Raw genomic sequence first — 12,886 nt, forward strand, 5'->3', positions numbered from 1 at the left:
CTTCCGGGCGGCGCGCGGCTTCCGGCGCCCTCCCGGCTGGGCGGGGCGGAAGCGGGACAGCTCCGCGGCGCTCCCGGTGGCGGCTCGCTTTGTGCTGCGGGGCTGCCCGACAGCATGGACGTGCGGGAAGAGGCGGCGCCAGGTACGGCGGAGCGGGCGGCGGGGTAGGGGTGGCGGCGGTGCAGGCCGGGAGCTGTCCAGGGCTGCCCGGGAGCAGTACTGCCCGGCGGACAGCTCACGGCCCCGCCGCCGAGGGCAAGATGGGGAGTCCCCGGAACCCGCAGGGCTGCGGGCGCTGGGACTTCCCTTTTCCCCTTGCACCGGGCCCCAGCGCCGCCCGGAGCCTTCACGGCCGGTGTTTGAAGATATATCAACAGGGCACTGCCCAGACCGGCCCGTTGCTGTTGTGGCCGCCGGTGGCAGCATGTGAGGAGCGCCCGGAACAGCCGCGGTTTGGGGAGAAAATGGTACAAATCAGGAGTTCCGGGAGGCCGCTCTCTGTCCCTCCTCTGTGCGCGCCCTTCCCCACAGGTGCCAGGTTTGAGCACCTTCCGGCGGTGCTCTTTGGAAAAACAAGTTGCTCCTGCTCTGCCCTGGAACGCGGCGTTACGCTGGTGGGCTCCTGCGAGGAATAGGGACATAACGATATTAGCAGGGGTTTGTGTATGTGTTCGGTGTTACTGTACCCTGTGTCTGGCTGAGGACGGCCTGGTGTCTCCTCTGTTTTCAGTATCAGGGATTACGGCTTGTCCAATTAAACTAGACAAGGCTGTCTTTTAAAAGGCTGTTGTTTTGATCGGCAGCCGAGTCATTTGAATGAGACAGCCGGAAGCCTGCAGCGGCTGAATCCATACTGCATGCATTAAGGCTCAGTGACTTTGTCTCCCTGAGCTTCCAGTCTCAGGAAGAACTTGAAACCCAGAGTGATCCTAAGACTGCTGTCCATAGCCACGCTCTCCTCACAGATTGCCCAAGCTTGTTTACCCATGTGGTGTGATCAGATGTCCCCAGGAGGAAGTCCGAGTCATTATGTGCTCCCAGCACTGGTTACAGGAGGTCATGGCAGCGACTCATGAGAGGGATGGAAGCTGCTGAGCCAGACATGTAATGTGGGGACCTGTCTGTGTGGCAGGTAAATGCACCCTGAGGCCTTTGAGGCATGTAGCCCTCCCTCGCTTTTCCCCTGGGATCTCCCACAGCCAGGACTTGGAGCAGAAAAGGGGTGGAAGACCCTGAAACGTGGCTGGTGGCAGAGTGCTGTGTGCTGGAGCCTGGGTTTTGGGGCTGAGAGGAGAGCAGTGTGTGTGTGTGGGGGGGGTCGGTGGCGCTGAGCACTGCAGTGGTCGTCACAGCTGGATACAGCAGCTTGGGCAGCTCCTGTGGTCTGGCCTTGCACGTTGGCACCCAGGGTCTGCATTGGCAAGATGGTGACTGAAACTTCTCAAGAGCACTCTGCACCTCTGTTACTTCATGTAGGAAAGTGATCAGAAGTATTTTTCTACATAGGCTGTACAATGCACATATATACAGTATGTAACAACAGCATCTACAAGTACTGATATCAATAAAAAGTATCACTGGACTTTAAATTCAGTTATATGAGGTTTTATAGGTAATGAGATTGACAGGAAAAATACTCTGAAAATTCTTTGATACATGAATGGTAGAAATTAATATTTTGAGAGTCCTTTCAGAAGCAGGGGTGTTTGAAATTCCACAGTGGAATGGTATTTCTGTCCCTAAAAATAGTCTTACTTTAATTTTGATTTCACTGCAGGCCATAAGGGGAAATTCACTATTCTGTTTACCAAGTTTAATTTATTTCAGTGTAAAACACATTTTTCTTGGCAGAAAATGCTGCTTTTTCTCAGAGTTGTCTTTTAAAGAATCTGTTCCCACAAACCACATTTTTAAAAGCGAGATCTTCAAATTACTCAAAACTTGTCACTGTTTTGCAATGGGGGTTTGTCTTCTCACAGAAACCTACACGTGATTCTGCGAGTCTTTAAAGTTGTGCTTTGTATTTTCAGAGCCTCCATCCCAGAGGATCACTTCTATGCATCAAAATAGAAGTTGCTACTCTGTCTCAATTTTCTCATTTCCAAGGACATTACCCAGGTTCTAGACATTTCTCCTCAATATCTTAGATAAAATGGTTCAATTTGTCACTATCTTTTAATTTTTTACGTGAGTCAGCTCACCAAACACTTTCTAGCCTTACGTAAAAATAAAAGGGGAAAAAACCCCAAACAAACCCAAAACTAAGAAGTGCATGGTAGACAAAAAAATATTTGCATTGACATTCTGTGTTCAGGTGCAGTGGGACTGAGTTGCAGCTTCAGTAAAGCATTAGCTCTGTCCTGTCTGTGACAAGGTGAATATTATACATTAAGAATTAAATAAATGTTATTCTCATTTAATATAACCCCCTGTGTAAAGATGTCTGAGAACCTGTGTCAAAGGAGAAAAACTGAATTGAAGGGTTGCATGAGGAAGAAAAGCCAATCTTTTCCTCAGTTATTATTTTCTATTATTTATTATTTTCTACTCTCTAGAAAACCTGTAAATAAGGAGAAAACAGCTTTGTAACATTTCAGATCTGAAGGCTGGCTTCAAAAAGGCACTTCTGCTACTAGCTATACAATACAGGGAGCATGGCAGGTGATTTTCTTGCTGGCAGGGTGCATAAACCCAGGCAGGACCATTTTGCTGCTGAAACGTGCAGTGAGGGATTGCAGTCGTTTGTGGCACTGACTGTGGCCTGTTAATATTTCTGGTTGAACTTGATAGGAGGACAGTTGTTCTTGGCAAGGGTTTCGAATCATGAGAAAAATCACAAACTCCTGTGGTTCAAGTCATAAAATCCATAGGGGAAAAAAGAAAAGATTAGTAACTGAAGATGAAAAATATCTTTTATGATTTTGGTGCTCTTTGAGTGTTCAGGAGCAGTGACAGTTCTGAGAGTCCGCATTGTGGGTACGTCACTTTGCTGACTGTTGATGTGCCGAGAGCTGCATTTTGTCAAGGGACTGCACAGTGGAGTCTGATCAGTGCCACCATGGTGCACAGAATACAGAACGGATGCTCCTGCAGCATGAGCCTGGGTGCTCGGGTTTGGGTTACATTGTCAGGCCAGGGTGCCAGCTGCATCAGTGGTTGGCAGAGCAGCGCTCAGCCTGTTTCCTTCCCCCGGGAAGGAACTGAGCCGCTGTGGTAAATAACCCGCTGCCAGCACAGCTCCCCAGCCTTATCCAACATGGCCAGAGGTAAGGCAGGTGTTGGGGGGGCTACTTCGGGCCTCCCCTGGGGCGAGGGGAGCGCTGGGAGCCAGGCAAGGATTGTCAAGGCCGAAGTGAGGCCCGTGTGTTCGGCCCTCGGCTGCCCAAGGCCTCCTGCAGAGCAGCGCCGGGGACCGGCGGGGCGGGAGCCTTCCCCCCTCAGCTGCCCAGACACGGGGTCTTGTGGCCTGTAACCGGCTCTCGACAGCAAGGGGCGGGAGAAGCCGCGGGGCCGGAGGCTCCTGGCAGCCACCGCCCACCTCAGCCCGCCCGCTGGGGAGGAGGCCGGGCCGGGGGAGCCACCCCCAGCAGGGGCACGGCACGCCCGGGCAGCCCGGCCGGAGCCCCTGCTTGCGGCGGTCACAGCCCCGCCCCGCCCTCCGGTCCCGAGCGCGCTCGAAGGCTCCCGAGGCCGCTCGGATCGGGGCGCACCGGGGCGTGACGAGCGCGCTCGGGCGGAGCACGGCGGCCCGCGGAGGAGGGCAGAGCTGCAGCGCTCTCTGGCGGCCGCGCAGCGGGGCGGTGGAAGAGCAGCAACGGGGGCCGTGGCTGTTGCGCGCGGTGGGAGCTGGCGGCCGCAGCGCAGGTAACGTGGATCCTCGTCTTCCTCCTGAGCGCCGCGGTGCGGCCCTGCTCTCCCCCTCCCCGCCGCCGGAACGGGCGGGCCCTCCGCTCGCCTCTCCCGGAGCAGGAAGCGGCGGCGGCGGGCACGGCCTGTCCGAACGGAGGCGGTGGAGGGGCCGCCCGTCAGTTCTCGGGGCCCGCCGCCTGTAAGCGCCGCCGACGCCGCTGCTCCCGCGGGAGCCCGCGGCGTGGCCCGCGAAACGCGTTCCGCGGCGGTGGCATCTCTAGCTCGAAACGCTGGTTTGCATGGTAAAGTTCACCAGGGGCAGCGGGGGAGGGCCGGGGGAGCGAGGTCTGGCGGCGGGGATGGGCTCGGCCTCCTCATCTCACCTACTTCAGGCGCACAGAAATAAAGTTTAACGAGTAAAATCAAGGACTGACAGCTCTGAACTCACCGTTCGTGTATGTGAATGTTGTTTTGTTACCGTGCTGCCACAGTGTCTCGGTTTTAAACACAAAGCAACCTTGCAAACCTGTGAGGAGGCATAAAAACAGAAGTTTATTTTTCTGGGGAAAAAAAGGAGAAGTGTCAGTAGCATTTTCATTAATCTTTGTTGACTGGTAGTGTATTGATGCACAGATTTTGCTGTCTGGCCTATAAATAATGTGGATGTTACCAGGTTTTCTCATAACTATTTATGGAATATTCTCACAATTAAAAATAATTCTCTAATCATGTTTAAAGTCTTTCAAGGGACCTGAATCTTGCGTCTTCTTGGTTTTCAAATTTACCGTATTTGCTCTTGAATCAGATACGCAGTTGTTTGTCTTTTCCTCGCCTTGTAAGAGCAGAGGGTATACTCAGAATTGCACGTACCTTGTGTAGAAGGTGAAGGGACAAATAACAAGAAACAAATTTAGAGAGTTCTATATATAGCATATAAGCCTGTGAATAGGATGTCAGATTCGTTTTTGGTTTTCAAAGGGATGAATAAACAGTAAATGTCGGACCTTTGCCATGCAGTTAAAACCGTAAACCTCTGTTTTCAGTGGTTTGATGCCTTTTACTTTCTCTTTGTAGGAATGGAGGGGAAAAAACTGATTTCAGCAACAGACGCACAGTATTCCAGTGTGCTCCTCCAGTCTTTGAATGAACAACGTGGCCACGGACTTTTTTGTGATGTTACTGTCATTGTGGAGGACCGGAAATTTCGAGCCCATAGGAACATCCTTTCAGCCTCAAGCACTTACTTTCACCAGCTTTTCCCAGTGGCTGGGCAGGTGGTTGAACTGAGCTTTGTAAGAGCAGAAATCTTTGCAGAAATTCTAAACTATATTTATAGTTCCAAAATAATCAGCATTCGATCCGATTTGCTCGATGAACTGATTAAGTCAGGGCAGCAGCTGGGTGTTAAATTCATAGCTGAGCTGGGCATACCTCCGTCTGAAGGAAAAATCATTACAAGTGAGGTCAAAGATGGTGCTTCAGAAACGTCATCTTCTAATCCAGGACAAAAAGATGCTGAAACACAAGTACCTGTAATAAGGCCAGAGAGTCAAGAGGTAACAGATGGGATGCCGGTTATAACACAGTCATTCTCTTTACGTGGCATAGAATATGAGACTACAAAAATTACAGTGAGTGATTCAGATGATGAGGATGATGATGTAATTTTTTGCTCTGAGATTGTTCCTCCAAAAGAATGTACTAAAGATAAAAATACTGCAACCCAGAACCAGCCTTGCCCAAGTCCAGCTGGAGTTTCTGACCCAAATTCATGTGGCAGTGGTGGCTCTCCCTATTTGATGAGCACCACAGCAGCTCAAAAACTTGCTTCATCTGCCAGTCAGCTGAGCCCAAACCAAACACAGTCAAGTACCGAATCACTTGTCTCTGCAGCACCACAACATTTGACTCCTAATATCATTGTGCTAAATAAGCCTCTTCTGAACGCAGCACTCAGTGCCAGCTCCTCGCATCAGACACATGTGCTCCCCACAATTAATTTAGTTGAGGAGAACCAGCAGCCACCTGATAATGGCTCCTCAACTAAAGCGGAAACAACTGCTGTTGATGATGAAGTGGTTGTTGAAGATGATGTCGATGTCATTAGCTCCTCTAGTCCTGGTTCGGTCAGCAGTAGCTCTTTGGTTCAGCAGCCTTCTGTTCCTAAGGCAGCAACTGCTGAAGGATCAGGTGTACAGAAAAAACAGGTTTCACAAGAGACATCTTCTAAACCTGGAGAAATTAAAATAAAAATCTCAGATGTCCTTGCTGGAAAAAACAAGGAATTCAATTCAGGTATAGCATCAAAGCATGCGGCAGAAGGGCAGAAAATCATAACATTAGATACAGCAACTGAAATAGAAGGCTTATCCACTGGCTGTAAGGTTTATGCAAATATTGGTGAGGATACATATGACATCGTCATTCCTGTAAAGGGTGATTCCGAGGAAAGCAAAGCCAAGCCCGATGAGAAACCTAGAACATCTGGTGGTGACTCTTCAAACAGGAAACGCATGAAAGTAAAGCACGATGACCATTACGAGCTCATAGTGGATGGAAGAGTCTACTACATTTGTATTGTGTGTGAGAGATCATATGCATGTCTGACGAGTTTACGGAGACATTTTAATGTTCATTCCTGGGAGAAGAAGTATCCGTGTCGATACTGTCACAAAGTCTTTCCTCTTGCAGAATACCGTACGAAGCATGAAATCCACCATACGGGTGAGCGAAGGTACCAGTGCTTGACATGTGGCAAATCCTTCATCAACTACCAAGTTATGGCCTCCCACATAAGATCAGTTCATAGCCAAGACCCTTCTGGAGATAACAAGCTTTATCGATTGCATCCTTGCAGGTCGCTGCAGATCAGACAGTACGCATACATTAGTGATCGCTCCAGCAATATACCAGTAATAAACGAGGGTGGAATTGTTTATCGGGTTGGCTCAGGGAAGGACGGCACTGAAGGAACACCATCTAACCCTCCAGCCAGACAAATTACCTGGGATGACATTTTTGTTCCACAGGCAAATGAAGCAATTTTTAAACAGAATCAGTCAGAGGGAAGTACTGAATTTGAGTTTGTTATACCAGAATCCTACTGAAATACATCAAATGCTGGAGAAACGATTCAGTGCGGAAATACCTGCACTTGTATTACATGAACTGTTAAAATTGCTGTAAATCAAATGTTAAAGTGAAAACAAGTTAATTTCTTCTACCAAGTAATCTAATGGTAGAACTTAGATGGATCATTAGTAGCTGCAAGTGATTTGTGGAAGCAATTTACCTGAAAGTTTCCTTCTGTAGAGAGTGATAAATTTCCAAGGAGCTGGCAGTTTTTTTCTGATATGTTAATTTTTATCCAGTCGTGGGGATTTGTAGTGTGAAAAGGTACAATTTCTTCAAAAGAGCTCAGAGTCTTTCTTCTGAAGTAATAGTACCCATGCTTACTGTGTAAACCCTTTCTTTCATGTTGGCACTTTAATGCTGAATTCTGTTGAGATGTTAACCAAGAAAAGAGTAAGACTTTTCATCATAGTCTCTTGAATGTGGAACCATTTTAAAAAGAAATCCCACAACTCATATTTATTTTTGTGAACAATGCATTACTGCAGGGGTCCAAAATAACTGATCCAATAGTTTGGAGTAGTATATTTTTGAGATAGAATCTTAGTTTACTTTTATGAGCACTATGAATCATCTGTCTTCATGCAAATAGTCTTGGCTCTTGAGAGATACTCAGCTAGGGCTAACTTTAACAAACTTTATACATACTTGGCAGCATGGTGAGCAGTGTCTGGACTGTTACATTTTACTCTTTGCAATGGGAAAAAAAACCGAAATGCCCACAAAGCTCAATAGTGAAGGAGCTTAAAACACTTCGGAAAGAGATAATTTTGCCTTTTTAAATCTTGAGTAATGTTAGGTTTTCAAAAGATGCCAGTCATTTGGAATAAAGCACTGTTCCTTTTTTTGCTCTTCAAGAAGAGTGACATCATTCTGGTATTAAAAAAACAGTAATACTTTTTTTTTTTTTAATTTAGCTGAAGGCTTTGAAATTTACTTCTCAAAACTATGAAATAATGTAAGTGTTGTGTCAGTTTTAGTACTGAGACAGCTGAGGGTCTCCTGTGCCCATTTGGGTAGGTCTTTTAAGTGAAACAGCGATTTGGATTCTTTTCTTCACCCCATTTATATGGTGTGGAAGCATGAGGACTAAACAGTCAAAGAATACCCTCTGTCCACCGTAATCCAAAGTATCATTTCTCTGCAGTTGCCTACTTGTCACAAACTCTCAGTTTGGGGTTTATTGTATTGTCCTTTTTCTTTTTTCTCCGTGCAATTGGTCCAATTAAGCACTCAGAAGATAAATTAGATGTCCAGCTTGAACAGGAAGTAGTCCATCTGAGAAAAACAAACAGCTATTTACTGGAGTCATAGTTTAGCATTTCAGATTTAGTGATTTGTGGTATTTTTGTAAATGGTAATATGAAAACTGCTCAAGTTCTAGAGATGACTGAGGATTGTTGTGCATAGTACTAGTTATCGTAACCTTTTGTTGCTTAAATTACACTTAGAGGTTTTTCTTTTTCATGTTTTAAGTAAGCATCTTGATCTTATCAAGGTTTTAGTGTGTAGCACTCTAGACAGGATAATGTTTAAATAGTAAATGGTTCAAATACAACTTGAGCTATAAAAAAAGGGTACCGGAAATCTGTATGAGGAACAAAGGGAGAAAGAGGATTATTTGTTTACCTTATGCATGTAATTCTCAGCGCTTAAGTTTTGTAGGCCAGGAGCACGATATACATGATTATTTCCAGATCATATTGCAGACCCTGGTGCATATAATGGGGTATGCTTTCAAATGCTGAAAGTTGGATGTTACCCAAGATGGCATTTCAGCAGTGTCCTCACAAGATGTAAGTTCTGATTACCTGTTTTAGCACAAGTAGCTCTGACGGAGCTGGCTGTGTGCTTTATGGAGACTTCCTGAACTTTTTGACAAGATAAAGACAATGTTATTTTTGTTACTGACATGATACATCTGGAATTAAGCATAGGTTGCAAAGTGTACATTCAGTAATAACTAAACGTAACAGCTATCAATATTTGCTGCTGATACATTTAAAACCTTAAACTGTGCCTAGTAAAGGTCTCTTTTTGGAGGAAAACTGGAAAATTAGGGCTGTGTAACTATTTTTGCTAGAAGACTCGTGCTTGCATGTGTCTCAGGGTCTTCGGTTTTCCTTGGAAGTGATTTTTGATATCCAAAGTCCAGAGATTATATAAAGCATTTTTTTTTATTTCACTTTCCAGTATTTATTGGTTTGGAAACATGTTAAATCCATTTGTTTAAAACTTTTATGGGGCCATGAGCTTTCATATTTAGATTTCTGGCTATTGCACTTACATTTGTTCTGGTTGGTTGTTTTGTAAACACTTAGCGTCCACTTTATGAAAAAAAGTATGTAAATATTAAGAAATTGGCTTTGGGGTAATGAAAGAAAAAGATTGAATCTGAAAAAAGCATTTATATTAAATTTTAAAAATTGAACAGAATATGGTAACAAACCTCACTGTCATTTATATACAAATAAAAACATTAACGGTCTGCTGCAGAATATGATAGTGGTGGTTGCATCCTCGCTGTGTGTTTCTTTGGGGATTCATACCATAGCATTCCAGTACAAGAATTAAACATTGAGATAACAATTGACTGCTTATTTATTTTGTACTGTTTAAGGCATGCAGCTTATAAAAAGATGAAGAAGCTGACAACTATATACACTGGACATCAAATTCTGGAGCTATTACCTAGGAACTGTTCCATACAAATCATTTTGTCGTTTTTGCCAGATCTGTAATGTATATAGTTGTACAGTCTTTCCTTAACATACTTTTAAAAGTTGTTTTTTCTTTTCATTAATCAAAACTTGATATTAGTTCGTAGAGCTTTCTATGGCAAAATAATAAAACCCCTTTAATTCTAAAGATGGGTGTAGCATGTTTCTTTTTAATGACAATTTATACAGCATAACATGTTAGGTTATGGTAGTTTGTAGCTTCTTCTTCCTTTAGGAATAGCAGGGAACTCAGTGGTGGGAGGGGAGGTGTTTCTATTTAGGCTTAAATTTTTTCGTGTTTGGCTGGGGGAGTTTGATTGGTTGGTTTGGTTTTGGTTTTTTTTGGGGGGGTAAAACACTTCCCAAGAAAGCAAATTAGCTGAAAAACTCCACTGTATATTGTAAGCTGAATGTGGTGATACACACCCTCAGAACAGTAATACTGTCATTGCAAATGAGCTAGAAATCAAGAAAAACATAAATAGTACATTCATATATATATATATATATATATACATATGTATACAGTGACCAGTGAACTGCATTTCAGCTAACTCGTGGTTAGGGCTCCTCTTACCGGCTTGCAGATTGGGAAGAGTTAGATTGTTGGTGAACTGTGGCTAATGTGCAGAAAACGTAGTTACTTTATGCAGACATCTTAATTACAGGTAAGGAATGCAATGTAATAAGTAACATATCACATGATTATTTATATACCTTTATCTCCTTGTCACAGGGCTTCCACCTACTTTTGCTAACATTAAAGAGCAGCTGACAGCATCAGGACAGAATAAGGCCCATAGTAATAGAGTAAACATGAAAGTAAGAGGAGACACTGATACTGCCCTGTCTGGGTTATTTGCCTCTGTATTAAGCAAAAAATCAGCAGCAATGACAAGTCAGTGATTGAAGTTAGGGCACTCTGTTATGTGGGTAGAACTGCAGAATGATGAAGTGTGGGAGGATCTGGAGCATTTAAAAACAGAACTTAAAATGCGTCTCTGGCTAATCCTGATGGAAACACTGGTTTCCAATACAGCATTTTTTTGTGAGTGTGTGGGTTTTTTGGGGGCTGGGTTTTGGGATTTTGTGTTTATTTAATGCACAATGCTATTATATAGGAATTCCTCAACTAACATTCAAGATGCTTGTAAAACAGGAAAGTTGCTGAAATGTAAAATGCAATTTATAAATGTTTACAAAAGTCACACAATTTTATTTAACTTTGGTAAAGTAATAAAAGGGTACATATGAGTCACAATCTTGACATTCTCATAAGAAATGATGAACACAGTGCAGAATGTTGCATTTACATTAAACAGTTTTACTCAAGCAGAAGGAAATGGGTAATTCAACAGAAGATCCCATTGGTAATCATTTTAAATGCGAAAATGGACTTCTCCTTTTACAGCGAATTTAAAGCAGCAATGTCATTTTTGCTTAAATATTCCTTGGGAAAAAAGTGAGAATTTGGATAATTTCCAAAGTTTAGTCTTTGCCAACTCAAAACTATCAATACAATCATTTCCTAATTGTTTCTCTGCCACTTATTTATGTTCCCTCCATGGGCTTCTTAGTCCTGGCCTGTAGTGTCCCCTAGTCCTTCTAGCCCTATTTAGCTGACAGGCACAAATGGTAGAGTATGTTGGTCAGAAATGGGACACGACTTTTATTTCAGAGATGTAGCAATTAATGTTTTCTGATATAATATTAACGTGCCTTTCTGATTCTAGTTTTGTGGAGAGTTTTATCAGAAGTACTGTACAATTTTGAAATTGCCCATGATCTCTTTATAAAGATTTAATTCAGGAAAATGTACTAGAAAATGGATGATGCCCTAGGATACAGATTTATTTCCAGTATGCAAATTTATAGGATTTGCACTTTGACAATCTATAGTAAAACAAAATGTCACCAGGAGATGTTCTGCGTACACTACTGCTTTAAATCCCTTGAGTTGTATTTCTCCAGCTGTTTGTTACTGAAGAAAAGTTACACTTGCTTCGGATAAACTTTATCATCCTTTAGCTTATTAATACACTGATTGTTACTTGACAGTGGAAATGATAAGGGTAACACATAGCCCAGCCTGAAGGCTTTGCAAACAAAACCAGCATTACAAAGTGTGGGTGTACTTTGAGAAGTGAGATCAGAGACTTCAGTGTTCATTTTCCAGGTTGACAGTATTTCATTTTTTATTTCTACATTAAAAGTAGATGCCACAGTTTAAAATCCAACCCCCCCACCACCCCAGCATGTATTCCTCTTTTAGATTACGAAAGCCAGGTTTAGATTTTAGGTGCCTTTTTGCCCCCATCAGTTAAAGACAACTGTGGGTTAGCATCAACGATCTGATGCCAAGGAAATTAAAGTAATAGGAAATAAGGAATAAAACATCGATACCTTATTTTTATCCCTGCAGTAAGTGGTTGAGAATGCTCAGGTTGAGCAGCTCAGATCTGAATGCTGTCATCTGAAATCACTTCCTGGAGTAGAACCACACTTTACAGGACAGTGTGTCACATAACAAAGCTGACCTTCTTTTGTTATGCAGGATGCATGCAACATCTGTTGGAATCTAGATCAATCAGCAAAGTCAGCAGCTGAAGATTAAATGAAAGTCACAACAATAATTGCGAATTCCTATCAGTTTCATCCTATATTACAGGGTGTTGAAATTTATCCATGTGAGACTCACATCCTGGACAACTAGTGGTGGATATTCCTTATGTGCAGCCTGTTAAGACAGCTACTAAACCAGTGCTTATTCAGGGTGCTGATTCAGTCCATTAGAAAAGTTAAAAGTACAAGCTTGAAAAAAAAAACCCAAACCAAAAATACCCAACCAAACAGAAAGGGGGTGGGGGATAATAATGTTTGCGCTGCACTGTTTCAGTGTCCTGTGGACAGTTCCTAATGCTCTTCATAGGAATAAAAGGAAGATTGAGGCAGTACAAGCACGCAAACCGTTTGACTTCATCATTAACTTACACAGAACTCAGGGAGAGACAACTCCGTTTCACCTTCCATCTTAAGAAGCACACTGAAATACAACCAGCTTGCTACTGAACATTTTTCCCTCAAAAAAAAAAAAAAAAGCAATATTCCAACAGTTTTTCTAGACATACATGAAAATACCCTGTGATGTATCTCTTTGCATTAGCATTGAAGGTTGAGACACTGCT

The 12,886-nt window shown here is 43.5% G+C and overlaps 2 protein-coding genes across 4 annotated transcripts in view; both read left to right on the plus strand.

Annotated features, from left to right (window-relative positions):
- Positions 1–12,886, plus strand: part of ATP1B4 (ATPase Na+/K+ transporting family member beta 4) — a 69,615-nt gene that overhangs the window by 18,265 nt on the left and 38,464 nt on the right. The gene's annotated exons all lie outside the window — the stretch shown is intronic.
- Positions 68–7,387, plus strand: ZBTB33 (zinc finger and BTB domain containing 33). Of its 3 annotated transcripts, none has more exons than XM_057425186.1 (2): positions 68–142; positions 4,924–7,387. In XM_057425186.1, the coding sequence occupies exons 1-2, from the start codon at positions 115–117 to the stop codon at positions 6,954–6,956; spliced, it is 2,061 nt and encodes a 686-aa protein (XP_057281169.1). In that variant the 5' UTR covers positions 68–114; the 3' UTR covers positions 6,957–7,387. The 3 variants fall into 3 exon arrangements, with proteins under 3 accessions (XP_057281169.1, XP_057281172.1, XP_057281171.1); XM_057425189.1 differs by lacking the exon at positions 68–142 and adding an exon at positions 3,843–3,864; XM_057425188.1 differs by lacking the exon at positions 68–142 and adding an exon at positions 4,042–4,151.

The sequence above is a fragment of the Pezoporus wallicus genome, unplaced genomic scaffold (assembly GCF_028554395.1).
Source record: "Pezoporus wallicus isolate ANWC-B61680 ecotype Strahan unplaced genomic scaffold, APGP_CSIRO_Pwel_v1 scaffold_6445, whole genome shotgun sequence".
Lineage (NCBI taxonomy): Eukaryota > Metazoa > Chordata > Aves > Psittaciformes > Psittacidae > Pezoporus > Pezoporus wallicus.

What these genes read in the sequence shown, in the direction of transcription:
- ZBTB33 (XM_057425186.1), top strand. Translation starts at nt 115, where the DNA reads ATGGACGTGCGGGAAGAGGCGGCGCCAG. An exon ending in GCGGGAAGAGGCGGCGCCAG is followed by an intron (nt 143 to 4,923) that starts GTACGGCGGAGC and finishes TTCTCTTTGTAG; the next exon opens with GAATGGAGGGGAAAAAACTG.